The sequence below is a fragment of the Diplotaxodon limnothrissa genome, linkage group LG23 (genome assembly GCF_057381915.1).
Source record: "Diplotaxodon limnothrissa isolate DT_005_m linkage group LG23, D_limnothrissa_male_GT1.1, whole genome shotgun sequence".
NCBI classification, from domain to species: domain Eukaryota; kingdom Metazoa; phylum Chordata; class Actinopteri; order Cichliformes; family Cichlidae; genus Diplotaxodon; species Diplotaxodon limnothrissa.
Window position 1 is genome coordinate 25,933,330 of NC_140617.1, and position 27,310 is coordinate 25,960,639.

Below are 27,310 nucleotides of genomic sequence, written 5' to 3' on the forward strand. Positions count from 1 at the left end.
TAAAAACAAAGTTGTCACAGTGTTAAGGAGTTGCTAATGTTTGAAGAAAGTGTAGTGAAGCAACAGCAGTGGTGGGAGTATTATGCTGTGGAGATGCTTCAGCATGTCTGGAACTGAGAATCTTGTCAAGGTGGCAGGAATCATGAAGAAAGAAGGAGATGTGGCGATTTTGAAAGAAAATATCTTTTGGTGGTGCAGCGGTTAGCACCATCGCCTCACAGCATGAAGGCCCGGTCCTTTTCTGTCTGGAGTTTGCATGTTCTCTCCAGGTAATCTGGATTATTTCCTCAGACATGCATAGAGTTAGGTTAACTGGTGTTTCTAAATGATAAAATTATAGACTGTGGTAGCCCTGTGATGGATTGGTGACCTTTCCAGAGTGTACACCACCTCTCGCCTTCTGACAACTGGGATAAGCTCCAGAAGAAAATGGATGGATGGATGCTGAGGTCTCAGTTTTCCAATCTTCATGTGCGTTTATCCTGTACTCTGAGCTCTTGGATTACCAGGGTGTAAACAGGTTTTCAAACTCTGATATGATGCCCTTTGCCATCCTGATCTGTGCTGGTCTAGTAATAAAAATATGCTTCATGAAACGTCTCAGGTGGAGATATTTACACATATTTTATGTTCAGACACAATTCGTGCCCCCTTTCTTCAAAAGATGTCATAAACTCATATTTTTATTTAAGGTCATTATAATAACACTGCCAAAACTTACAATTACCCAGAAAAAAAGAGGACAAAAAACACTCCGAGAGACTAAATTAGATGCACAACACATCCTCAAGACACCTGTCTTCAGGTGCGGAGGTTTTACCTGGACGTGCCTTTACTGACACCTGCTGGCTGCTCACAAAAGAAGCAGGTGAGTTTTGTCAGCTCTCGTGTCTGTCGGTGTATTTCTGCCGCTGATGAATGTGCGGCCTTCCGAGGGGGCATCGGGGTTGATTTAGCGCTCGCATCTGACATAAAACCCGCTTCGTGCGCATAAATAGGGCCGTGCGTAAAGACGGCAACACAACTGTTGCGCGTATGCAACAGTTGTCGGCTAATAATATCAGCCTGCTGCGCCTTTAAGAGGATGACTGAGGGGAAACTTAATATCTCTCCATATCGAGCCCAAGTGTGTCTGTCAATTACCAGTTAGAATCGAGAGCAGGACGATTTCTGAATCTGTTCCTCCTTGTTCACCAAACTCTGTTAAGTTTTTCTGTTTTGGTTTTACTAAACGCAAATAGGATTAAATTACGCATTGCACCTTTAAGAAGCTGTCAGCAGGATTAGAGTTACGCACAGCGAGCCAAGTGTCCCTCCGGAGGGGTTTTACGCACCGTCGGCATCCAGAAGAGGCACAACTTAAGCCGCACTCCTTCTTCGCTGGTCCTGACACCAAAGGGGAGTCCTCCACGCCACGCGCGACATGGCCGAGATAGGGAAAGGGGTCACCGCCGGGAAACTGGCCATCAACGTCCAGAAGAGGCTTACCAGAGCGCAGGAGAAGGTAAGAATGGTCAACTTTTCATTCAGCCGATCAGCATAGGAGGCTCGCATGGCAGCGGGACACAGTGTCCTGGCGTGAAACTGGATCCCATAACTTTGTACCTTCAAACGAGGGAGAGTTAACGGACTACAAAAAAGGTTTTCTCTAAGGAAAGTTTCAGTTTGGATCAGCCTGTCCCATTAAATCGACTGCAGCGTCGTAATATATTCACCAAACATCCAAACCGCATGTAACTGTATTTCATAAAATATTCAGAGATTTAAAACCTTTTTAATAGCATCTTAAATTCCACAGTATTAATAAATGAAAACCTTGAGTTAAAAGTAGGGCCTGGGATGGCCCTCCCCCTGAAGTATGATTTGAAATTTGATTGCTCCCCCTCAAACTTTTGTTGTCATGTCAGGGCAACTTAGCCACAAGTTACAGAAGGACAAATGGTCCAAATCCCCCTTTTTTGTTTTGGTGCATCATTTTAAATGCTCTTTTCCGGATTATAAAAGCAAAACAATAAGTTTCTAGGCTTGAATGTGGCACAGTAACATTATTTTACCACTCAATGGAACAAAATGTATTTCCAGGTGGAACCAGACTGCTCTTTGTTCCTTTGCTCCTCCAGGTTGAATCTTTACTTTTGCCCTGTTTCCTGAATTACTAAAAAAGCACTTTAAATAGTTTTTACAGTATATGAGGTAAAATCTCCAGTAGCATGAAAGATCTCTTAAAAGGCTTTTAACTCTTAATTAGGTGGAAACTATAAACTGTAGATAAAAGATGGATGCAACCACTTTGACATCACCCAATTGTTTGGAGCCTTTTGAACCCTGAAAGTTAGCATTTAAGCTGTTTCCATGGTGTTTTTAGGAGGCCAGAATTACCATATATGGATGAGAAGTTTGAATGCTGGTGTTATTATCAAACACTGGCAAGCTATGTAGAGTTTAAGGTGGTTTTAAGGGGTAAAAATGTCATATATCATGGAAGCCATCTGTGATTTGTAGTGCTCTAAGATCTTTAACTAATGTGAAAGTCCAGTGTAGCCAATGAATGGGTTTAAAAAGGGTCCAAGATCATATACAAGGGTGCTCTTTGTGGTTAACACCCATTACAATAAATGTCAATCGGCTAATCATTTACTTACTATATTTATCACTCAACTGTTTGCTATTAATGACAAACAGCAGAGTTATATTAAGAGTCTGTAACATATCAAATTGGATCCACTGTACTGTAGAATTTAAAAAGAGTTTAAAATAAACCCCAGAGGTGATTCTCGTGGTTAAAACCCATTTAAATTCCTCACAGTAGATTGAGGGGTTTTCCAAATATTAGCAAGTTAATCCCTTATTTATCAGTCATGGGTCGATTTATGGCACAGTTAGAATACAGTTCAGTGATAGTCTTAAAGACATTTGAAATTAAGGTAAAAATGAGGTGGTTGTGGTATTTAAATAACAATTATCAAACTGCAGTATCTCAAAAGTACTTTCAATGGTTTAAACTATAGTTTAAATGGGCTTAAGGGGTAAACTGTCAATAGTTTGGAAGCCACCAGTTACTTAATTAAAGACAATATAGCATTTTGAGATAAAAACAATGTGGATCCAATAGACTGCTTCATATTTAAGTATTTTAGATAAAGGGGTTTAAGGCACAGAAGAAAGTTGAAGTATGAAGTATTTTAAATCAAAGAAATTATTTATACATGCCAGCTACCAGACTGTAATATATCAGAGTGCTTTAAATATACTTAAGGCACAATTGAAAGTGTTTTATGGGGTAAAATCTGAGCCATTGGGATAAATTCCTTATTTTGGGGGAACTAATAGATTGTTTTATATAAGCGTGTTTTCATTAGGTTTTAAACAAGTTAAAGGTCAATTTTACATTTAGAAATGCCCCTTTATGATTAAAATCCTTTAAAATTCCTTAAAATAGATTGAGGGGTTTGTCACATATAAACCCCTCAGCTCGGAATTTATGGAATGTGACATGTCCTAACATTTAATAATATTAAAATATTTTAAATAAAGAAAGTTGTAAAGTATTTCTAAAATATGTCAAATCTGTCTTTTAAGGAGGTTAACAGTATTTCATTGTGATAATTTTTTGTCACCGTGCTTGTAATTGGTTTTTGGGGAGCAATCTAGGTGCCACTTTAAAAGGCTTTAAAGTCTTTCATTAAAAACAGAAAGAAAAGAGGAGAGAAAATAGTTGTAAAAGTGACCAAATGAAACCTGATCAACAGTCTGTGTTCAGCTCTGAGTTATTATTGTCTGCACTAATCACTCTTCTTACTTAAGCCTGCTGAGGTCTTAACCTCTAATCACCTCAGGGCCACACCAGGAGTACTGTCAGTCAGTCAGTCGTAGAGATTTCACATATACTGCAAATCTCAGCTGCTGAGTCTTCAAGATTGCCTCCCCAAAATGACACAAGCGTGCAGCCACGGTCACTTTTAAATCTAGCCACCACAAACCTTTTGAAGCCATTTTAGTTTTTGAGTCCTAAAAGTTAAAATTTCCTCAAAATATAAACACAACAAATTGTTCTTGAAAATCAGGACCAGAAATTGGGTGAAGAAGTTGTTCAGTGTTGGTAGTAGGGAACTGTGTTAGCTTAGCATAAAGAATAAGGACACAGGCCAACAACAATTTATTCAGTTGAGCAACACAGATCACACATTTTTATTGTCAGGTTTGACTTTGCTTAATCTTCTGCTGAGTGTTATGTGCCAGTGGTGAGAAAAATATAATGTATAGTCCTGGAAAAGCAACAGGAGTTCTCCAGAAAGACCGTAGCTTTCAGTTTTCTGCATTTTTGTTTGCATATTTGTGACACTTTAATGTTTCAGATCATCCAAAACATTTTAATATCAGACAAAGATAACCAGAGCAATTACAAAATGCAGTTTTTAAATGTTGACTTCATAAGGGAAAAATATTTTCCAAACCTACCTGCCCCAGTGTGCAAAAGTAATTGTCCCCAATACCTGATAACTTGTCGCACCACACTTGGTAGCAAGAACTGCAATAAATTGTTTTCATCAGGTAAAGATTTTAAAAGCTGTGGAAGTATAGAAAAAAAAGCTTATAATGTTTCATAAGTAAATATTGTGCTAAGTGAAAGTGGGTAAATTGGCATACAAATAAAACTCATATCTGGAAAGAGCCTAATCTTCATTTGTTTATGTTCTGTCATGTTCTCCTGTTGCAGTGGTGGATGTTTATATTAATCATGCTCAAAGTTTCAGATAATGAGATCAGTCTATGCATAAGTAGCTCTGAAAACCAAAAGCTCAGATGACAGACTACCCTAATTTCTACATTTCACACAGTTATTTTCTGCTTATGGATCCGTGTGATGTAACAGAGAGCACATACCATGGTCATCTAAACCACAGAAGCCCCACCCACTTGCTGTTTGAACCTTCTGTTTGTGAGGAGTAACAAGTCAGAAGAAAACTTTCTTAAAGAGGGAGGAGCTCAAATGACTTGTTTCAGACAGAGGATGCACTGAGGGAGTATGGAATAAGATGAATAAGGATTATTTCAAACCGGGACTCATGCAAAGCCCAGGTAAAAAGGATAAAGAGCTGGAAATGATCAGAATAGGTCCTGATCTTTCTTCTTCTGCAGTGGTTTAATGACACGGACCTATAGCTCGCATGTTCTGTTCTGCTTTGGGATGCCACCCAAGATTAGCTGTCCTGACTCCTCGGGAAATAAAGGAGCAGCTGAAAATTTGGATGAAATATGACTATTTGAGGCTCAAGGAAATGTGTTTAGCTTTGCTAGAGTGTGCATAAAGTGCACCTGAAGATCATGGGATCCAAAACATAAACCAGTTTAACCTGAGGGGAACATAAATGTGTAATTAAATCTGTTGTTATTTTGTCTAGTAGACGCCAACATCAAGCAGCTGGAGTCAGTAGGAGTCCTCCACAGGGGAACACGAATAGAATAACAAAATAACTTCTTATGTTGGGAAAAAGTTTGTCTCATATAACAAGAAAGTTTAAAATGAAATTACATGTCATTATATTAAAAATGGAGCAAATATGTTTTTTGTACTTTTTCATAGCAACACTGGCTATATGGATGCATAATTTAAATGGTGCTGCCCTTCTGCTGTTTGAGCCACCAGAGCCTGATTGATCATTTCTCTTGAATGGACTTTAAATAGCAGCCGCTGCCACTGTCGCTCGCTGCTGAATGAAGTGGCATCCATGTCCTATGTTCCCCGTGTCTGAATGGGAGAGCTTATTTAGGTGGAGGGTACTCTTTAAAATGAGAGAGAGAGATAAAGTCCGGCATGTTCAAGAGAGCTTTCACCTATCAGGCTTCACTTGTGTTAAAGTCATCAATCGGGCAAAGAGTAATCAAGTTAAAATATCAGCACAGGGGTTTTTTATCCAGCTGCAGCAAACTTGATTTGATTGATAAAGTGGCTTTAATTTCTAAAGCTGTAGTCTGTGAATACACCTGATCAGCGACTGAAATTTTATTATATCCAGATCCAACATTCAGCTCAAACACCAATAAATGAAGCAAGCAGACAATGAATTATACCTCAAAGTCAAATTAATCAAATCAAGAGTATTTGTTAAATTGTTTAAAATGGTTTAATAACTATTTTTTATGATTTTATTTTCTAAAAAACTAAAATACCAGCACATATGAAAGTCCAATCAACTTTCTTAATAATATTTCTGGTACACCAGGTACCAGAAATATTACCAAAAAGTCTTTGGCTGATTTCAGTGTCCAAGAGGAAAACATAGTGGATTGCATTTTAAAACACAGGAAATACGTAGTTTGTTTTCTGGAAATTCATCTTGGCATTCATGCAGCAGAAGAAATCAGAAAGACCGCAGCTTTTTCTGTCCCTGAGCTTTCAGTCTTTGAGCTGTGGTGCGGTGAGTAAAGAGGAAGGTCAGAGTATCATCTTCCCGCTGAAGGCTGGCAGCCGAGGCGGAGGGGAGGTGGGGAGGAGGGAGGGGCTGGCTTCAGCTGTCTGTCTGCTGGCACGCTGCCCTCCACGCTCGCTTTACGTTGTTAAACTCCAGTGTCTGTCCTCCCATCCACAGCAGAGAGATCAGACTGTTTTTAAATATGCAGACCAAAATCCTGCAGATTGAAACTTTACCTGAAGCAAAGGAAGAAGAGACGCTTGTAAAACTGAGTGATTCTTATACACTCAAAAAATATGAATGTCCAAATCGGTTACTTTGTACGTGTAAATTTTACATCTAATATTGTTACATATGCACAACTTAATGGAATTTGGTATATATTCAGTTTATAACAAGCATATTCTCTTTAATTATTCATTATTTAAAACAAATAAATAAAACCTTGATTTAATATATTTCAAATGCATTTTACTTAAATGTTTATGTTTAAAAAATGTTTTTTTTGATGTACTATAGAAATACATAAACCTCAAATGTATACACCGACAGAATACCACCTGTTGCATTAGCATTATGAGCATGCTAGATACGATTAAAGCTTACTACAGTTAATCAAGCCATTAACCATGTGAAAATGGTGCAGAGCTTTACAGAAATGACCCCTTAAGTTGTCCTTTCTGCTGCAGACAAAGCTATGGAAGATTTAAAGCTAAAAAAGCAAAACACAGGCACTTTTTGCCATTGATGAATCAAGATTTTGCACTTTTATCTCAAACTTTTGAGGGACTAACTGAAAATTCTGAGAAAATACTGCTTAAAAGCTCAAATTTAAAGACACACACACACACTCTACTGCTGCACTTTGGGTTCGACTCGGGTACCGGCCGGGTGCACAGTAATAATTTGATTCGGACCAGCTGGCCCAACAATCCGGAGACTTTCCTGGGTGCCGCCATGACTGTCATAGTGATATAATATCATCCAGTCAGCTGTGATGCATAGCATGCTGGGAAAATTCTCCACAGATGAATCTGTGAGCGTAGTGGCAGTGGAGGTGGTGCTCTTTAGAAAACAGCTGGAGACCTGTTGTGGCACTTGGAGTCAAAGAGAACGCAACCTGTGACACCAACCAGTGCCCTAATGTTTTGTCGACGCCCCCACCTGAGCTCCCTTCTCCTCACCGAATGAAAACTTTATCCCAAATTTCTTCCTAAACTGCTCTACATGGATAGTTATTCCCACCTTTAAGTAATTTTGTCAAACTGCCTGAACTACAAAGTTCAGCGCTACTTTAGTTTAAAAAACAGGCTAAATACTGATCATTGGTTCAGTTTTTTTCCATAGTGGTACCATAACCATACCAACTCTATTTAAGCCGAAGAAAAGATTTATTCATCACTTTTATTCATCACAGTTATTCTAGCATTTATTCAATTTAAAACATCAGCTACTCACTCTGTGATTTGAAAGTTTGTTGGTTTTCTGAACTGTCTGCTTGTACGTGGTTACTTTAAAGACCTGAGTCACCATTTTCTTGTGAATGCTTGAGGCTCAGGTTTCAAAAGCCTTATTGCAGGATCTGGGCTATGATTGAAAATGCTGTTTTCAGGTTTTGAGGCTCTGGACTTGAAAAAACAAAAGATTTGACTCTAAATTGCATTTGGAGTTGGGAAGCAGACTGACAACCAATTTAGTCAAAAGGAAAAGATACAGCAAAATACTGTGATTACACAATTGGCGATAAGGATGAGGAAAAGCATTTTAATTTCCATGAAACTGCTTAAAAAATGCAATGTTAATAGAACTGTTACCTAATGATAACCTAATAATGTGGTTATTCATAATAATAATAACAAGAAGAACTAGAATAATTACTTCATGTGCACCTCTATCAAGTAGTCATGTCCAGAACTTTAGGATCTAAAATATAATTTTTCATTCTTTTCTACATTTGTGCTTCTTATCAGCAAATCAGCCCTTACCTTTTGGCCTTCATCATGGTCGTCTTCATCTTTGGCTTTTGGCCATGAAATTCTAATCAGTTCACCCTCCGGTCTAAAGAGTAAATTTAAAATGTTTACATCGGACTGAAGAAAGACAAACATACTCTGATTTTTATTTTCATATTTTTAAAATATGAAATTTAGAGTTGTTATAAGAAATAATGGGGAAATAATACAAAAATTATTTTAAGAGTGTTTTCATATTTATTTATAGTTTCCTTCCTTCTATTGAATTTTAAGGAATAATGAAAATGGTATCAACAATAAATAAATCACAGTAATTAAAAGACGAAATTCAAAATATACTAAAAATTTAGAGACACTAAATGTTTTAAAATGTGTTTTTCTTTTGCTAAAATGTTACAAAAAACAAAAATAAAACCAGAATGTGAGATTTTTAAATGAAGTATTTAAATGTTAAAGTCATTTATCTAGATAAAAATGACTAAACAAAATTAGTTTATCTTACAAATTAATGCCTAATAATAAGTCCACTAATTTTAGCTCTCTAAAATTAGTAATTTGATTCCAAACTTACCAAACCTCAAAGTTGCCCTGCTTGGCTTGAACACTTGTCCTCCCTCCCACGACTCCCAGCATGCCTTGCTGCTATGGGTGGGGCTCATGGGAGGGTGAATCTATATTTAGCTGCCCCTGGACCTCCTCTTCGTCACTCTTAATACCCCTCAAACTCCCTCTGTGTGTGCTCCGGGTGTATTTTGGGGAGGTTGAAACTCGACACCAATATGCAGTGGACAGTAATGACACACATTTGTACATCTGTCTTTGCGAGGACGTTATGCTGCCGTGATTATGAGCCGAAACCTAAGACTGTGTCCTGAAACAGGTCTTTGGAGGTTTGTCCCACTATGAGGACTGACCAAAGTGTCCTGATGTAGTTGGAGATTTGCACAGGTCCTCGCAAAGATAGATAAACCAGCACAGTCACGAACCATTACAGAGCAAAACTCGGGTTTGATTCATGATTTTTTTCTCTACTGACCTGAATGGACCATGACTTTTACGCTTTTCTTCAGCGTGCATGTTTTAGATGAAGAACAAGTTTTTCCTGATGTGTGATGATTATATTCTTGGAGAGTTATAAACAGACTAGTGGGGAAGTCCCCTCTGAGTGTTGATGTTGGTTTGTGTATCCGTCAGAGGATTAGGGCGGCAGGTGGCAGAGGTGTAGGTGTTGTGGATGCTCGTCCATGTGCTTGCAGTCAGTCATCTGATCAGATTAGCTGCTGACCTTCAACTAACAACAGAACAAAAAAACTGAAGCCAAAAGATGTCACTTATACTTATCATTACTAAGAAATTCAGTAAATAAATTGTTTAAATTACCTTTTGAACAAAATAAGAAATTATAAAATGAAAGCACTTGTAGAAACAAATTCAGAAAGTAAGGGAAACCTTTAAAAACTATCTAGAAAATATAACTGAACAATAGTAGAAACTGTTTAGAAAAGATCAAACAACCCAAAACATACAAAAATCCAGAAATTCAATTATTATTAATATTAAAATTAATTAAAAAAACATTTTAATTTTATTAAAATCATTAGAAAATAAAACTAAAAATATATTTATATGAAACATAAAACAATACATAACTAAAAAGTAGCAAACATCATATAGAAAGAAAATTGAAAAACATTGTCATTTCAAAAAACTGTCGGGTCACAGGACACAGAGGCTTTGACCTTTGACCTCACACCTGCTGACTCTGCCCTAATTTTAAAAGATGCCATAGATGAAGTGAATTCTCTTCTAAAGATGTCTCACACACAGCACTCAGATGTATTGTGATACAGCTGGTTCATGACTTATAGAAGGACTGGAACATGAATCTGTTCTCACTGTTTTGTTGCCATCAGTTTGCTTCCATCTGTGTTCAATTTCAGCTTTTTGTTTCTTTTGTCTGGGTTTTTTTTTCACTGCTTTGCATTTACATTTAGTTGTTTTTTTTGTTTTTTTTCATTGGTTTGTGTCATTTGCAGTTTATTTTTAGTCCATTTATTTCTCTGTCTGTGCTCAGCTTGAATCTCTCTTGGGTTATTATGTGTCTCTTTCCTGTCATTTAGTTTCTGTTTGCTGTAGTTTTTGAATCTGTGTCTATTTTTTCATATTTTTAGTTGTTTTGTAAAAAGTTTTCTTCACTTTGCGCTTGTTTAGTATTTTGATGTGCATCTCTTTTTGTTGTTTTGCATCCTTTGTGAATTTTTCTGGACATTTTTCTTTTCTTTCTGGTTATTATCTTTTGCTTCATTTTTGCACCTCTTGTCTTGCTTTGGGTGTTTTTCGTATTCTGGCATGCTGTTTGGCTTTGGCAGCAAACATTTGGCAGGTTTTTCATGAGCACAAACACACATACTCAAGTCTACTGGTCAACCTCAAATGCATCTTCCTTACAAATGTGGCACCATCTAAACAGGCCATGAAGCAAAGTTACAACAAATAAATAATCGACCAAACAGTAATGTCCGTAATTCTTACATGTGGTCCCTTTGTGTCTCTGCTTCTGCTTTTGCACCTGTCTTTAAAATTTTCTCTGTCCTTTTTGGTCATTTTTCATTTTTATTCTGGCTACTAAACATTTTTTTCTTTACAGTTATTTAGTTTGTACTTTAGTTTTCTTGGTTATTTTCTGTTTGTTTTTTTCAGTTTCAAATGTGGTCATGTTTTGTGTCCATGAAAAAAATTCATATCTTCTTTTTTGGGTTATTTTGCATTTCATCTAAACAGGAACTATTTGGCTTAACTTTTCTTCATGTTTGTTTGTGGGTGTTTTTGCCTCTTTCTATTTATGATAAATGTATAGTTTTGCATGTTTTTGTATCGTACTGTGATGCATTTGCATCTCTTCCAGGTTGTTTTGTGCTCATTTTATACGTGTTTATGTGTATTTTGGGGTTTTTTTTGGTGTGTAACTTCCAGAGGGTGCATTAGGGAATCCTGTACTACCCAATTCTTACCTGGGTACATTGCCATGGTAACTAATGGTGTGCATACCTAATCTTCTTGGAGCAGGTTGTAATGAGCATGATATCACTGCGTACTGTGCAATCAAGTCCCAGGTGTAATATTACCTGGAGAATATTTTGGATCTCTTTACAATTAACTGTGAGGGTCTAAAGTGTTTTTTCAATAGCATCTAATGTCTTTGTGTTTCCCTGATGAGCATCAGTAACAAAGGTAAAATCATTCATTTGTACTTGTGGACTTTCTGTCAAATTTGCACATTGAGCCTATATTTGAAAACTGTTGTATTCTTTACCATTAAACACCACAAAGGCTGCAACTGAATGAATTTATGGGTATATGGTATGTTGAACCTACTATTTAGTAAACTGCTTTCCAACTTGAAATTTAAAGAGATTCACTGGCACACAGGTCCCCTTAAGTCCTTGGGCTCCATGGATTTGCTGTGTAAACCTGTTTTAGTCCTTCAGGACTAAATACCCTAATCCTAATTCTGAGTTCAAGCTGAAATTTAAAAACAAGTTTTAACTCAGATGTCCTCGCTGAAGCTGACACACACAGCTGGTGTTAACCACAGACGTCAACTGGCTATGACAGTGGCCTGAAAATAGACCGCTACATACCTCCACTTATAGATCTAAAATAGCCACAGAAATAAAATGTGTGACTAGATCAATCACCGTGTCCTCTTGTGTTCTCTGCAGGTCTTGCAGAAGCTTGGCAAAGCAGATGAGACCCGAGATGTTGTCTTTGAGGAGATGGTGGCCAACTTCAACAAGCAGATGGTTTGGAGACATTTTTAACTTCCGCACCTCTGATGCTGCTGATGCCCATAAACTGCACTTGTTAATGTTGTAACATATTTTATCATAGTGCTTTATTTTAGTTTATCCTCTAATTAGCATTTATAAATAAATCTGCTTAGTAGTATTTTAATTAGATTAATAATAGTTGTTGCAACTCTTGTAATTTTCCAGTTAATATTAGTGCTAGGCAGCATAGAAGAAACATAACATATTAAACTAAAGTTAAACCAAAGGTCATATGCTTTTTAGCATCCCTAGCACCTCAACAGTGACTTCCTGTGTGATTTACCCTTCACAATAAAGTAACATTAAAGGAACGCATTGTACTTTGTTTCAGTGGGGTTTTTTTTTTTTTTGCTTGAATTTTATAATTGCTTTTACTAATTGTAGTTTTCATTTTTATTTCCATTCAATTTTTGTTTTAAACGTTGTTGTTGTTGCTCACTGTGCTTCCTGTTTCAGGGAGAAGGCACCAAACTGCAGAAGGACCTGAAAGCATACCTGGCAGCAGTGAAAAGTAAGTTGGCAAAAAGGCTACAAGCTGTGCTTTAACATGTATCATAGCGAAGCAGCTAGTTTGTTTGATGCTGAATTCTCCAGTCGGTTCATATCACTTTTTAAGTCAATTGTAACCAAAACATGCTGCACACAGACACATTTATTATGGTTTCTTGAAGCTTTCATATAGTCTGTCTTTACAAACATTTGTGAAAGAATGGGTCGTTCTAAAGAGCTCACTGAATTTGAGCCTGGCTGCAACAGCATGTCACCATTACAACAACTCAGTTTGTAGATACTCCACAATCAACTGTGAGTGCGGTTACTGCAAACCGGAAGTGTGTAGGAACAACAGAACTCAGCCACAAGGAGACGGTATTTAATTGACTAGTGGACTAGTTGTGCATGTTTCTACTACAAAGAGATGTTAAGTGACCAAAAAATATGGATCAAAGTGATAATAAAGACACAAAAAACAGACTCAACACGAGAACACTGCAAAACAACAAGAGACAAGCAATACTATGAGAAACGAAACAAAATGTAAAATTACAATCAAGAGCGTAAATTATTTTTCTCTGGTCATCTTGTGTGTAATTATGTGTGTTTTTTCTGTTTGTGTTTCAGCCATGCATGACGCGTCGCGGAGGTTGCAGGACTGTCTGGCGGACATGTACGAACCGGACTGGTTTGGCAAAGAGGAGATGGACGCGCTGGCTGAGGTGAGACAGGAAATAAAAACATCTCACCCGAACTGCTCTCTTCTCTGTAACAGCATCCGTTCATTAGCTAAATGATATAGCTGTTTGATTATAACAAAAATATCATAAAAACTTCAGTCTATGGAGGGCCATAACCACCAAAATAACACAAATAAACAATAAAGATGCTATTCCACCAAATATGAAAAAGAAATATAAAACACTTGTGTTCCTGTTTATCTATTTATTTACTTATTTATGTGTTCAATAATTTTTAAAAGGTGGCTGTGGTCCTTCATACATTACTGTATTTCTCTTGTGTGACTCTTTCTTCGATTTCTTTTTCTTCTTTTTCTTCCCGCTAACATACTTAATTTCTTTTTCTTAACTGCATGGCTCTCTCCTTCCACCCTGAAGGAGTTGATAGAGAAGGAGATGGACATTAACCTGGAGGTAAAATATAGAAAACTTTGAGTGTGTCCCACAGATCTCATCAGGACAGATTGTTTTAAGAATCAAAACAGAGAGAAAATGTCTTTAATTCTACCAAAAAGCTCAGACTGGTGAGCATTCTTGAATTTTTAAACATATGACCGATGGAAAGTAAAAGCTTAAAACTAATTCTGGTGATCATTGTGGGACACGCTGGTGAAGTAGGGGCTTTTAGTTTGGTTTTAGTGTAGACTCTTTAACAGACTTTACTGTAGCGACATATCCAGAAACAACCTAGAATAGCTGTCTTAAAAGCATTTAGGATCACTTTATTCTGGTCGGTAGCAGATATTTAAAAGTATGCAAATCATCAGAACGACTGAAAAACAACGGCCAATAACCATTTTAACAGGCAAAACAACAACAACTAAACACTGTGTAAAAACTGTGAGCAGCACTCTAAACTGTAGCTGTTCAATGAACAGGATTTCAAGGAAGTACAGGAAACAGTCAGGAAAAGCTGGGAGTTGATATGGATTTCCAGTTTACTTTAGTTTTACAAGCCGAGAAAGCTGGAAGCTCATGGGTCCAGGTGAGCCTTTCAAAGTAAATGAGCAGTGACCTACATAAATGCAAATGCAAGGCAGTTCACAGGTTGTTAACCTCTGGAAATCAGATCAATTTTACACTTGTTTACAGGTTAAAAAATGGTCTTTTCATGCAATAAATAGACACAGGGGACACCAAATTAAGTGCCAACCTTTGGAGCGGCAGTACTTCCGATAGCCACTAGAGACTGGCTCCAAAGTGAGTCAGTCCCCAGAGCATGTTAAAATGTGCACCTTCACAGCAGAAATGAGCATGTTTGCAGCCCTCTACCAATGGCATTTTGGTCTTTGTCTTAATATTAATTTAAAAAAGGCCACAGTTACAGTTACTATTATACCACTATAAAAGAAAATAAGTAGGTCCCCCTGAATCATCTACAAATTAAAATGTCAGAAAAAATAGAAGAATAAGTGCCGTGGAGGATGTATGAGTGAGTAAAAAAAAAGAAAAAGAAAGGTAGATGTTTATGTAATTGTGTTATGTGTTTCAGGATACAGACACAATGTGGTTGGATTACCACCAGAGCATCACGGACAAATCTCTGCAGGACATGGACATGTACCTCTCTCAGTTTCCTGACATCAAGGTGAGCATGTTTCTGAAAATTAACCACAGGACAAAAACAACTGCTCATGTTGGCTTTTCTAAATAAACGGTGTTTGTCATACTGTGTTTGAATAAAACGCAGTGTTTGAAAGATGTAATCAAACACCCACTAAACTTGCAAGTGGATAATAAAAATCTGTTGAGTATGTAGACGCACTGGGATTTAATTTGAAAATCCGCTTTTCTTGAAACTTTAAAAAACTGATAATTTGCTCCTATATTAAAGACATCTCTTACACATGTAAACACTACTTGATGTTGCATGGTGTGCAGTGTGTCCTTAAAAAAATTGAGGAAACTGGACAAGTCGAGGACAAAAGAACAAGTCTCAGATCTAAAAACTGTCTCTGTCCTGTCCGTAAGTTCACTGTTCACTGAAGCCTCATCAGAAATGGTCTCAGTGGAAGGCTGGCTGTCAAGAAGCCATTTTTAATGAAGGCAAACAGGGAGAAAAGGCTGAGGTATGAAAATTACACAAGAGCTGGACTGGACTGAAAATCAGTGGAAACCGATCTGATGGAGTGATTAATCCAAAGCATTGTCAGTATGTTTGGAGAAGATCAGCAGAGAGGTACAACAGTGCGTGTCTACAGCCATCTGTAAAACACGGTGGAGGCTCTGTCATGGTTTGAGCTGCATTTCAGTCTGTGGTGTTGGAGATCTTGTTAAAATTGATGAATTAAGAACTCAGAAATGTACCATCAGATTTTAATCCACCATGCAAAACCATCTGAAAGCATTTGATTGGCAACAGCTTCATTTTCAGCATGATAGTGATATAGTAGTAGTAAAATCATATCTGGAAATAAAAACACACAGTGGAGCACTATCAGTCATGGATTGGCCTCGACAGAGCACGGACCTCAACATTATTGAAGCAGTGTGGGATCATGCTGACAGAGAGCAGAACAAATGTTGACATAGAATTGTACAAACTCTGTTTTTGCCCTATATGCTGTATTTACATGTATGTTTGCATGTTTCAATAAACATGTCTCTATTTCCTCACAAAATATAAATAAAATAAGGGCTGAGTTGATACTTTTGCACAGTATTGTATGACATTACACCCTTTAAACATATTTAAAGCTGTGTTCTCCTGCAGGCTCGTATAGCAAAGCGCGACAGGAAGTTGGTGGACTTTGACAGCGCCCGCCATCACTTCACCTCCTTGCAGAAAGGCAAAAAGAAGGATGAGGCCAAGATCGCCAAGGTAACCGTCACTGAGAGTGTGTGCACGTTTGTGTGTGTTTGAGCATGTTTAATGGAACAGTTCAGAGTCTTTGGCTGAAGGTGGACTGACTTTTTTATGTTATATGTAATGGCATCATCAATGTGTGAAGGCAAAAAAGAAATCTTGTATTTCAGCTGGTAAAACAAAACATAAAATTTCATTTGACCTAATCATATTTTACTGATGTGCTAATCAGCAAAAGTTCCTCATCATACTGCAGGAGCACAGCCTTCACAGAGGGTTGAAAAAACACTGGTCTTTACACCACCTCGAGTCAAAGGATCAAAATGACTGTTTAACTAAATAGCGTTTGTTAAACTCGTGGAACCTCTCGCTAACTAAATCCTAATTAACATGTTTGCATTTGTCTTGAATTCTGGTTTGCTTTCTTCTCCTCCCTCCCTCTCTCTCTCTCTTGCATGGTGTGTGTGATTAGCCAGCAGCCCTGTTGGAGATGGCGGCTCCCAGCTGGGCTCAGGGTTTGATATCAGCTCACCAGGTGGCTCAGACTAACCTCTCCTACAACCAGGTGAAACTCTGGTTCATCACTGACAACCCCCTCCTCACCTTGAAAACTGTAACCCAGGTCCTTTGACATGATCAGCATTGTGAAGCGTGGAGTTATTTCACAGCAACTTGTGACAGACAAGTCGTCAGCCAGTGAGTCAGCTGGGATTCTCCCAGCATCAGATCGATGCTGCCAGATCTGTCGGATACTGCCGGAGTACAAGAAAAGCAGAGGCCTCTGAGAAAAGTAAACAAAGTCGCAGAACTTGTTACTGTTGCTGCATTTCTCGTCCTCTTAGCACAGTATTGTAGATGGCGTAAAAGATTGAGACCTCAGGTCCTATCCACATAGGTCTTTTGAGAAATGCCACTTCTTTAAATGTTTTACCCTGCATCATCATTGTGTAAAACAAGGATTTTTTCAAAAGTGTATGTGTTTATCTTCTTTTTATACATCAGTCTGTGTGTTGTGTTATTGTTTTTATGCTTCTGATTGGCCAACATTTATATACAGCTTGATTTAGATGGGCACACAGTGCATTGGTGTGCTCTTATCAGTTCAAATAGCAATTCTTTAGCCAACAGGCATATCCTGGGTGTCTCTTCTTTCTGACTCTAATAGTGACCATAATTTACAATTAATTTGGTGTTTTATGCAGTATGACCTGAGACTAGCGACTGAGACCTCAGACTCACCAGGAAAGTGACTTAGTGAGGTCATAAAGGCCCCGTCCCCCCCGTCCCCCTCCGTTCTAGAACAAAAACAGGTTTAAGACTCTTCCGTGGTGGTTTCACTTTTCAGACCTGGAAGCTACATTGATCTGTGGTTACTCATTAAAATGACTCTGCTGATCATGTCTGCAGGCCTTCATTTTAATTTGATTCCCAGTCAGCAGTGTTTGCATTCTGCTTGTGTCATCTACACCCTCGCAGTAGCTCCTGTATGAAACCCTGTACTTGCCTGCATGCTTGTGTGCTTATGGAAAACTCTATTTATTTAGAGATGTGTTAAAGACATTGAAATTTGCCATTATTAAGTGTGTGTGTGTGTGTGTGTGTGTGTGTGTGTGTGTGTGTGTGTGTGTAGGCGGAGGAGGATTTGGGCCGAGCTCAGAAAATTTTTGAGGAGCTGAATGTGGAGTTACAGGACGAGCTTCCGGCACTCTGGGACAGGTCAAAAACTGTCGATCTTCTTCATCTAAATCTTTTTTGACACCTTAGATCAAATTTTTAAAAATGTGCGTGTGTGCGTGTTTGTAGGCGTGTTGGCGTCTATGTTAACACATTCCAGAGCCTGGCAGGTCATCAGGAGAAGTTCCACAAAGAAATGAGCAAAGTGAGTCAAACTAACTGATCAAATTGAAGTGAACGCTGATCAGTTTGTAATCTACACGCCCTCTGTGCGTCTCCACAGCTCAGTGAAAACCTGAATGACATCATGACCAAACTGGAGGAGCAGAGGCAAATCAAGTAAGCTTATAATATAAAGTTATAATAATAATTTAAAAAAAAATCAACAACATGCAAAGGAAAGGAGAGTAATGTCCATCACGATGCCCCCTGCTGCAGAAAAGGTGCTACTGCAGCGTCAAAGACAGAAGACTGTGCAAAGAGGTAAAATCTGTTGCTCTTTAAGGCGTCACCTGGTGGGAAACAAGCTGATGAGCATGAGTGTTTTTCATGCAACCACCTGCTTCATGTCTGAAGATTGAAGTGATGCATGTGCTTGATTTTGGCTACAGACTGTATATAAAAGATGGGCACAACATCCTCCTGCTTTTCTGGTTGATTATCATGGTCACTGACTCAGAGGTGCTAAAATATAGAATAATAACATATAGTATCTATATAGTACAAAAGCATTCATCTAAGCTGTGCAGGAGTTATCAGGTGCTTCCACCAGCCTAGATTGGAACCTGTATGTGGGCATTCCTCCATCTCTACATTGCAAGTAGGGCTGGGCCATATTATACCGTTCACGGTAATACCGGTATAATGTTAGGCAACGATAGGAAAATGAAATATCGCGATAGAATATGAGTAAAACGCGCATGCGCAGTGCCTTTGTTTTCATACGCACACGGCCGATTGTTGAGTGAAACAAATGAACCAGAATTGGTTTGTAAAAATGGTGCAACTTCAGTGATGTGGAACTGGTTTGGTGTTTGTCCGTCAGATACACGACAAAGCACATTTTTTTTGCAGAACATGCAAGCGGCCGTCGTTATTGTCGTATTTGTCGGACTAAGATGCTCTTAAATCTGGGAGTAATCTGGGTCCTAAACTCCGTATGCTTCAGGTCAAACAACACTGCAGCATCACTGAGAGTTAAAAACTGTCTAAATTCTTTCATCTTTAATAAAACGATCAGCATTGCTGCTTTACCAGGTGTAACTATGAAGTTTAACTCCCAGGCATCCATGAAAACAAAATGTATTACATTAAACGGAGTTAGAAGTTAGCAGGAAGCTAGCGGAAGTTAGCTCGCTAGTTTCGCTAGTTACCTAAGCATGATATTGCATGTTCTGACTGAGAGATTTCTGAAAAAATTCAAAAGTACAACTCTGCTATCACTTCCAACATAAATGAAGACAGGAAACTAAACAGCAGTGACGTTTGTAGGGTTACTGAAGTTGGGCTAGCTGGTATATAATGATGTGCTACGTGATCGCTAGCGACACAGCTATGTTAGCATAACATAAACAGTGAAGCTGGAGGACGAACACTAACACTTTTCCACTTATAAAAGTTAACGTTAAGGTTCCTGATAGTTAGAGACAAATTCAGTCACATGGCAGGATGCTGTAAACGGGGCGATCGTGGCTCAGGGGGTTGGGAAGCGTATCCATAACCGGAAGGTCGCCGGTTCGATCCCCGGGCTCTCTCTCCTGGTCGTTGTGTCCTTGGTGTACTGGTGTTGGCCAGAGGGGCCGATGGCGCGATATGGCAACCTCGCTTCTGTCAGTCTGCCCCAGGGCAGCTGTGGCTACAACCGTAGCTTGCCTCCACCAGTGTGTGAATGCGAGAGTGAATGAATAGTGCCTTGAAAAGCGCTATATAAATCCATTATTATTATTATTATTATTATTAAACGGACCAAACTTCAGTCAGGAGAACAACTGAGATAATCCATCCACAATACAAGGTTAGTCATTAATATACTGCAACAACATGGGAATAGAGCAGCTGCCAGAGAATTCAACATTAATGAATCAATGGTACAGAAGTGGAGGAAGCAAGAAGAATGAGTTTAATAAAGTTTGATTTATCTGACTGCTTTGTTTCGCTTAATGTGCCTTATAATCCCGTGCACCTTATGGTCCGAAAAATACGTACTGCACACTGCAGTTTAATGTTACAAAGCACCTCTTTTTAACTTCAGTGGATATTATACATGGTTATGCTCAGGATATGTCAGCCCATTTCTACTGGAAATGCCTTTTGGTTAAACTTTCAGCAAGGAATTTGCATTTGCACTGTTACATTTTTATAAAGCTTTAATGTACATAAAAACCAGCTTCTTGTTTAAGTGAAAATAAATGGTAGGTTGTCTTTTTGCGCTAGTAATGTTGTGGAGTTGTATTTTGTCTCGCATCAATTATATCGTTATCGCAAATTTTCAAATATATATCGTGATAAATATTTTTGGCCATATCGCCCTGCTCTAATTGCAAGTACACATTAGAAATTCAGCCAAACTGTTAGTAATAATGAACAAGCTGTGACCTTTTAAATCACATTAAATACTTCCTATTTGTGTTGTTTGATACCCGATAACCAAAGTCTGTGATGTCATGTGCACGCTTTTGAAATCGTGATACAGAGGTTCGTTTAAAGTTCATTGCTGCCTTCTTGTGGACATACCTCAGAACTGCATGTATGGTTTAAATGGTTTTAATGTTTTATTATTTGTGCAGAGTAATTTCCTGTTCAGGTCCTCCCTTGTTTTTCCTCTCCCCTTCATTTTTCTCTCTCTTTCTCTGTCTCTTTCTGTCTTCTCTCAGTGAGGGAGCCAACCACAATGAGTCGGCCAGCTCAGCACCAAAGGTAAAATGAAAAAATAAACAACTAAATAATCCCCAAACACCCTAAACTGAATGTTAAAAGGTTTCATAAAATCTTAAAATGTCAAAAAATAAGATGAATCCTTTTTTTTTTTTTTAAATGTAACAAATCATTAGAGGAAGTTTTGCTGTAAACGTCTCTTTAAAATCAACTTAAAATGTGATTAAAATGATAATTGTCTCTATGAATGTTTGAATGTGTTTGCACTTTAATTAGATTGTCAGTTGTTAGTTAGTATTTCATTTTTATGATGATTAACAAACAAATTTGTGAAAAAATGAATTCCCTAACCTCTAAAGCAACATCATATTACACACACACACACACACACACACACACACACACACACACACACACACACACACACACACACACATACATACATTACTTCTGTTTACTACCATGCCTGTGTCTCCCTCACTGCTTTTGCATGTGTGCGGTGCTGTGTGATTTCGATTTAACGCCTCCTGGATGTACAGAGGTCTGCTCCGCCTCCTGGCCCACCTCCCAGTCGGCCTCCACCAAGAATGACGCCATCTCCGAACCAGCAACAGCAAAATGTCAGCCCATTTGAGGATGAGCCCTCAGTGCACGACACTAACACAGACTCCACGACCACGACGCTGCAGGTCAGGCTGACTGCAAATGTCTATGTTCTGGGTACTTATAAAAAGATCCTGTATGACTTTGACAGAAATACCTTGTTAGACTAGGTCCGGGAAGATAGGAAGATAAAGTCACTACTGAGTAAAACACACTGATATGTGTTTCCATTATTAACAGGAAACTCGAGTTTTACAGTATCTGAGTGAGGAAAAAAAGGCCTGGGGTAAAGCCCTGAGGAACGCTGTAATCCCAAACCTGATTCAAAATCACTGTTAATTTAGTCTTAATGTTAGTGTTATCTTTGGTAATAAAGTGTATCCCTGCAGAAAGACAAATGCAGACTGAAAATGACAATGTCAAAATGGCACCTTATTTACTAATCTAATAAAAAAAACAACACAGAGCGCTGCACAAAGAAGGAAGGAAAAGTTTAAATCTACAAACACAGAGAATCAGTAGAAGAAAACAAAGCATATACAACAATGGCCTGATAAAGACTGACATAAAAACACCAGAATCTAACCTTCAAAATAAAACAGGAAGTAAAGTGAAATAGGGAATAAGGTTTAACTTTAGAGTGACCCTGACAGACGGGCACATCGGAGGTACATGAAAAAGGAAAAAAGTTCAGTCTTTGTAATTCATCAGTATTCATAATTTTAAAGTTTGAAATTACAAATGCATTCATTATAAAGTACCCCTCATGGCCCACCTGCAGTAACTTTAAGATCCTCTAGGGTGCAGCAGCAGCATAGACTTGAGGAGTCGCTGGTTTAAAAGAACATCAGCATCACTTAAATTATCAGACGCTAGCAAATGTAAACAGTCTCCACTTTTACACCTTCCTAACATGGATTTGGTGTGTGTATATATGTGTGTGTGTGTGTGTGTGTGTGTGTGTGTGTGTGTGTGTGTGTGTGTGTGTGTGTGTGAAGCAGTGTGAGCCCTGGTCAGGGGTGAACCTGCTGGACTGGGATGTGGATGTATTTCAGGCCGTTACCTGTCCAGCTCCCCAGGTGGGTGTGCTTTGCCCAGGTAAAGGGATTGTGTTTAAGTTAAACCCAAGCTCAACCTGAGGCCCTTTGCCTCCACTTTCCACCCCAACACTATCTAAGGCAAAAGACTCAAAAAGTTTATGTAAAAACAAATACATTAATTAATGGTGCAAAAAGAAAAATGTAGGGTACCGTTCAGAAGTGCAGCTGTTGTAATTCCCACTTACAGCTAAATCTGAAAAGCTTAGAAGTAAAAAATATAAATAAATAAAATTCTGACTGCATGTAACTGCAGTCTCTTGGTGTGTGTTTGGGCTTTATTTGGAAAGATCTAACCTCTTCACTGCATGTCTAAGTTCTTCCAGCTTCGCTTTGCATGCAGATCGACTGACTGGTGATGTTCATTGATTTTTGACAATAGACGGATATCCTGGAAATGTCTTTGCTGTTCTGTAAACATTTTCATGCATTCAGCTGGTTCTCCTTTGCTGTCTTTGTTTTGGATTTAGTATTTATTAGCTCTTTCCCATCAAACAAAAACAGGCTGAGAAGGCTTTGAGATGACTTTGATTAAAAGTGGTTAAAAAGCGACGATTGAAAAAAACCTCGAATGGCAATACCAGATTTAGCCCAAAAACAGTGATTGGTGCTTATATGGTTCTCTCAAGGTTCATAATGCAAGCAAATAATTGATTAGTGCATCAACAGTTTACGCAATGTGTTTGGTTTTTGAAGTTTGGCTTAGTTTATTCTTTTAAAAAGGGGCTAAATCACATGAATTGTGCACTTGAATGAATCGTTATGAAAAAGATTCTTTGTACTCTTCTGTCTCACTGCTTGTCTCAATTCTCACTGCTCCATGCAAGGAGGCATCATGGGACTCCTGGGTAAGCATGGGTTCTTTATGTTTTAATTAAGGGCTCTCTTAGAAAACCACAACTACACCTTTTTTCTTACATTTTTCTGTATTTGTGGACTTTGAAATAAGCTCTTCAATTCTTCCTTTCATGCTTTAAAACCTCCTTCCTTTTTAATACCCTGCACAACCCTGGGTCGTGACTCTTGTTACACTCTTTAAACCCAAATGCTCCTCTGCCACCCTCATCCATCCACCTACCCAACCTTTATGCTTACAAACCTGTCACAATGCTCCACAACGCTTGACCTTTATAGCAAGAACAGACTGCCACAGAGGTTGAACAGCAGTATGACGATGACCAGTACCAAGAAGAAGCCCAAGGTGGATGGGATTACAGCCAAAGCAACACCCAAAGTTATAGTCAGCCTGGCTGGGATGAGGCAGAGACGGCGGTGGGTGAGGAGGGCTGGATTGACGACACAGACTATGAGGCTCAGCCATACACCGAGCCCAACTGGGACAACGACGGTGCCAATGTGGAACAGGGGGGCTGGGGTGATGATCAATACACACAGGTAGAGTTTGATGGATTGGGGCAGGTGGGACCTCAGCTAGATGCTGAAAAGTCAAGAATCCCTCAAATCTGGGGAAAGCACCCTAAAAAGCCATCAACCTGATCTTCTTTTCTTCCACTTTGATCTACTTTTTACTCTATCATACTTCTAACCTCTCTATCATTAACCAAATGGAGCATTTCAAAGACTTCCTGAATTATATATCTTGATTTTTCTGTGTATTGTTGGTCCAGAGTGCGGTGACCAATGGTTCAGATGGCGAACTCCCTCCAGGGTTCCTCTACAAGGTAAGTGAACCAAATTTTTATGCTTAATTACAGGAAGGTAACATCCTGCACCTTCTAAAAAGATTCAGTTTTACAGACTTCATATGCAAATCAGATGTAAATGGGAAACGTTTGTTTTGTTTTCTCCAGGTGAAAGCGGTACACGACTATGCTGCTACTGATGGTGATGAGCTGGAACTGAAGATGGGAGACGTTGTGTTGGTTTTGGCCTTTGACAACCCAGATGAACAGGTCAGTTTAAGTGGACTCATTCTGCTTATTTTAGCTTCTTGTTTTTATTCTTGCACTACACTAGAGTAGCTTTGCATGATCCACAGTTCAAAATAACTTATTTTTTTTAAATCCTATACCGGAACCCATCAGTTTGCTCTCTGTCTGAAACAAGCTGATTTAGATCCTCCTCCATGTGTCATCTTTCTTTCGTTAGCAGCCCCTCGTAAACAAAAGGTTTGAACAGCAGATGGTGTGCCTGAGATGACTATATAGCACACATGGGCAAAATACAGCTTGTCCTGCTATTGAGCTCCTCATCTTGTGAAATTGACTCCAACGCCACCATGTTGAACTGCAGCTCATAGCATCAATAAGCTCAGCTTAGCGACACATTATCAAACATTTTCTGGAAAAAAACATTCAAGTTTGATTTAAAGTGACTAGCCACGTCTACTCAAACTTGAGGATTTAAAAGCATCTCACCACATCTTTTACTCTAGAACACTTTAGTGGTTCATGGTCGACTTGATGACTGTAAGGTGTCCAGGTCCTGTGGGCGGCAACAGTTGCTTCTCTGTGATCATTGCTGATGTCTTTCTCTCTTTGGCATTGTGTTAACACACTCCTGAATGCTCATGAGTAAAGCAGCAAACTACCCAAACTTCTGCGTTCATAGAGATGTTCATACTTATTGGTTGAATTTTAGATGTACTTTTTTTTCTTAGATAAATGACTTGTAAAATTGTTATTATTTATGTAGTTTACTAATAATAATAACAATTTTACAAGTCATTTATCTAAGAAAAAATTTTTTTTTATTATTATTTATGTAGTTTACCTGGCAGCACGGTGGCACGGTGGTTAGCACTGTTGCCGCACAGCAAGAAGGTCCTGAGTTCAATTCCAACATCAGGCCGGGGTCTTTCTGTGTGGAGTTTGCATGTTCTCCCCGTGTCTGCGTGGGTTCCCTCCGGGTACTCCGGCTTCCTCCCACCGTCCAAAGACATGCAGCTTGAGGGGATAGGTTAATTGGATAATCCAAATTGTCACTAGGTGTGAATGTGCAAATGAATGTGAGTGCGAATGGTTGTCTGTCCCTGTGTGTTAGCCTTGCGACAGACTGGCGACCTGTCCAGGGTGTACCCCGCCTCTCGCCCTATGACAGCTGGGATAGGCTCCAGCGCTCCCCGCGACCCTGAAAAGGATAAGCGGAAGTGAATGGATGGATATGTAGTTTACCTGAGGCTGTAATTACCAAATGTTAAATCTTTGATTGTACTGTGTGTGTCTGTAGGATGATGGCTGGCTCATGGGCTTGAAGGAGTCTCACTGGTTTCAGAAGAAAGATATTTCAGCCAAAGGCGTTTTCCCCGAAAACTTCACCCAGAGGGTTTGAGGTTTACGCCACATGCAAAGTCTGCTATTCATACAATTTCCTCAGATATCTTATCTGAGACAGAAGAAGTCATGTTGTCTTTACGTATCTACCTACACACCAAAATGTATTAGCAAAACATAATTGGGTGCAAAAGTGTGTATTTAAAAAATTAATATATGTTAAAAGATGATGAAGAATTAGGCTTTATCCTTTATTGTGACAGTTTGGTAAACGATGTGCTAACATCTCAATCGAAATGTTGTCCTGAAATTTCTTTTTGTTTTGATTTTTAACTTATTGATTTCTTCTACTTTCGGTGAATCCAAACAAAACACAAAGTGGTGTGTTACTCATATTTAAGTAAGTTAACATAAGTCATGGATGTACTGTACGGATGTCAAAATGTTTTCTTGTTTTTGGAAAAGTATGTTTTTAAAACATACTCCCTTGCATGAAGTGTTTCTTTGTATTTTCATTTTGTTTGTAATACAGCAAACACTGTGACACCAGGCGGGGACCCTCCTCTGTGAAAACAAGGCTGTGATTATTCTAAAGTCACAGGAGTCCTCAAAGAGCCCTGGAGAACACCACAAGGTTTATTTGCAGGGTTTCTGTCTTGCCTTGTCAAAATCTGTTTCAGTTTCTTGAGCTTGTAGGATTTTCAAAGGGAACAGTAGCTTTTAATTTATATTACTGGCCATTTTGAGGACACGAGATGACGTGAAGCTTACATTTTCTAATTCCCACATGGTTTTGTTTTGGGGGTTTTTTCTCTCTTCAATGATGAATGAAATGGTGAACCTTGCTATCAAACTCTGCTGTTTTTGTTTTTTTCCCTTAATGACACATTTTTTTTTTCATATAAATTTGATTCTGAATGTCTGTGCTATCCGGACTTCACTTTGTTGCTGCTTAAGCACGTTTTCTTTCATCTTTTTTGAAGTATAAATTTGTGTCCATGGAGTTCACAGAAAACTGAAAGGTTTAAAGTTTGAAAACTCTGAGCCTTTCAGAAATCTGTGCAAAAGATATTTTTACACTGTGGAATAAATAAGGAACATTTAATAATGCAGCATTTGAAGGACGGAATCAGCGTCATTAAAGGCCAATTAAACAATGTGTGTCCTGTTGTGTGTTGCTTATTAGCCCTTTATTTAAAACCGCTCTGATGCCACTCACTGGTTTGGAGCTTTGTGTTTTGTGTGTTGTTGTGGAAATTTTAAATAAACCGCAAAACCCCCAGTGTCATCATATTAACCTTTTGAAACCAGAGACACAGGCTGCTAACAAAAATAATAATTATTTATAAATAATAATTATTTTTACTTTGATATCTTATGCACAATTTTCCAATAATACAGTTTTATGTGTACTTAAGTGTTTTCAAAAAGTTTTAGTCCTTCTTTTCCTAAAGCAATGATTTGAAATGTTCCTCCACCACTTTTCTCACTCGCAAATTATTTTTAGTAACGTAGTGTATAATTATGGAAGTAATTATATTTACACTTCTTCAGCCAGGAAGGAGTGCAGAAAGG

The 27,310-nt window shown here is 38.5% G+C and overlaps 1 protein-coding gene across 3 annotated transcripts; it reads left to right on the plus strand.

Moving 5' to 3' along the window:
• The first annotated feature begins 1,131 nt into the window (after window positions 1-1,131).
• On the plus strand, window positions 1,132-27,010 carry bin1b (bridging integrator 1b). 3 transcript variants are annotated; one of them, XM_085347530.1, is made up of 17 exons: window positions 1,132-1,504; window positions 12,109-12,189; window positions 12,673-12,727; window positions 13,336-13,430; window positions 14,941-15,036; window positions 16,162-16,269; window positions 17,885-17,970; window positions 18,058-18,133; window positions 18,212-18,267; window positions 18,367-18,411; window positions 20,802-20,844; window positions 21,342-21,491; window positions 23,330-23,350; window positions 23,637-23,897; window positions 24,131-24,184; window positions 24,314-24,415; window positions 25,692-27,010. In XM_085347530.1, exons 1-17 carry the CDS (start codon window positions 1,424-1,426, stop codon window positions 25,791-25,793), a joined length of 1,512 nt encoding a protein of 503 aa, XP_085203656.1. In that variant the 5' UTR covers window positions 1,132-1,423; the 3' UTR covers window positions 25,794-27,010. The 3 variants fall into 3 exon arrangements, with proteins under 3 accessions (XP_085203656.1, XP_085203654.1, XP_085203655.1); XM_085347528.1 differs by lacking the exons at window positions 23,330-23,350; window positions 23,637-23,897; XM_085347529.1 differs by lacking the exons at window positions 21,342-21,491; window positions 23,330-23,350; window positions 23,637-23,897.
• Window positions 27,011-27,310: the final 300 nt, after the last annotated feature.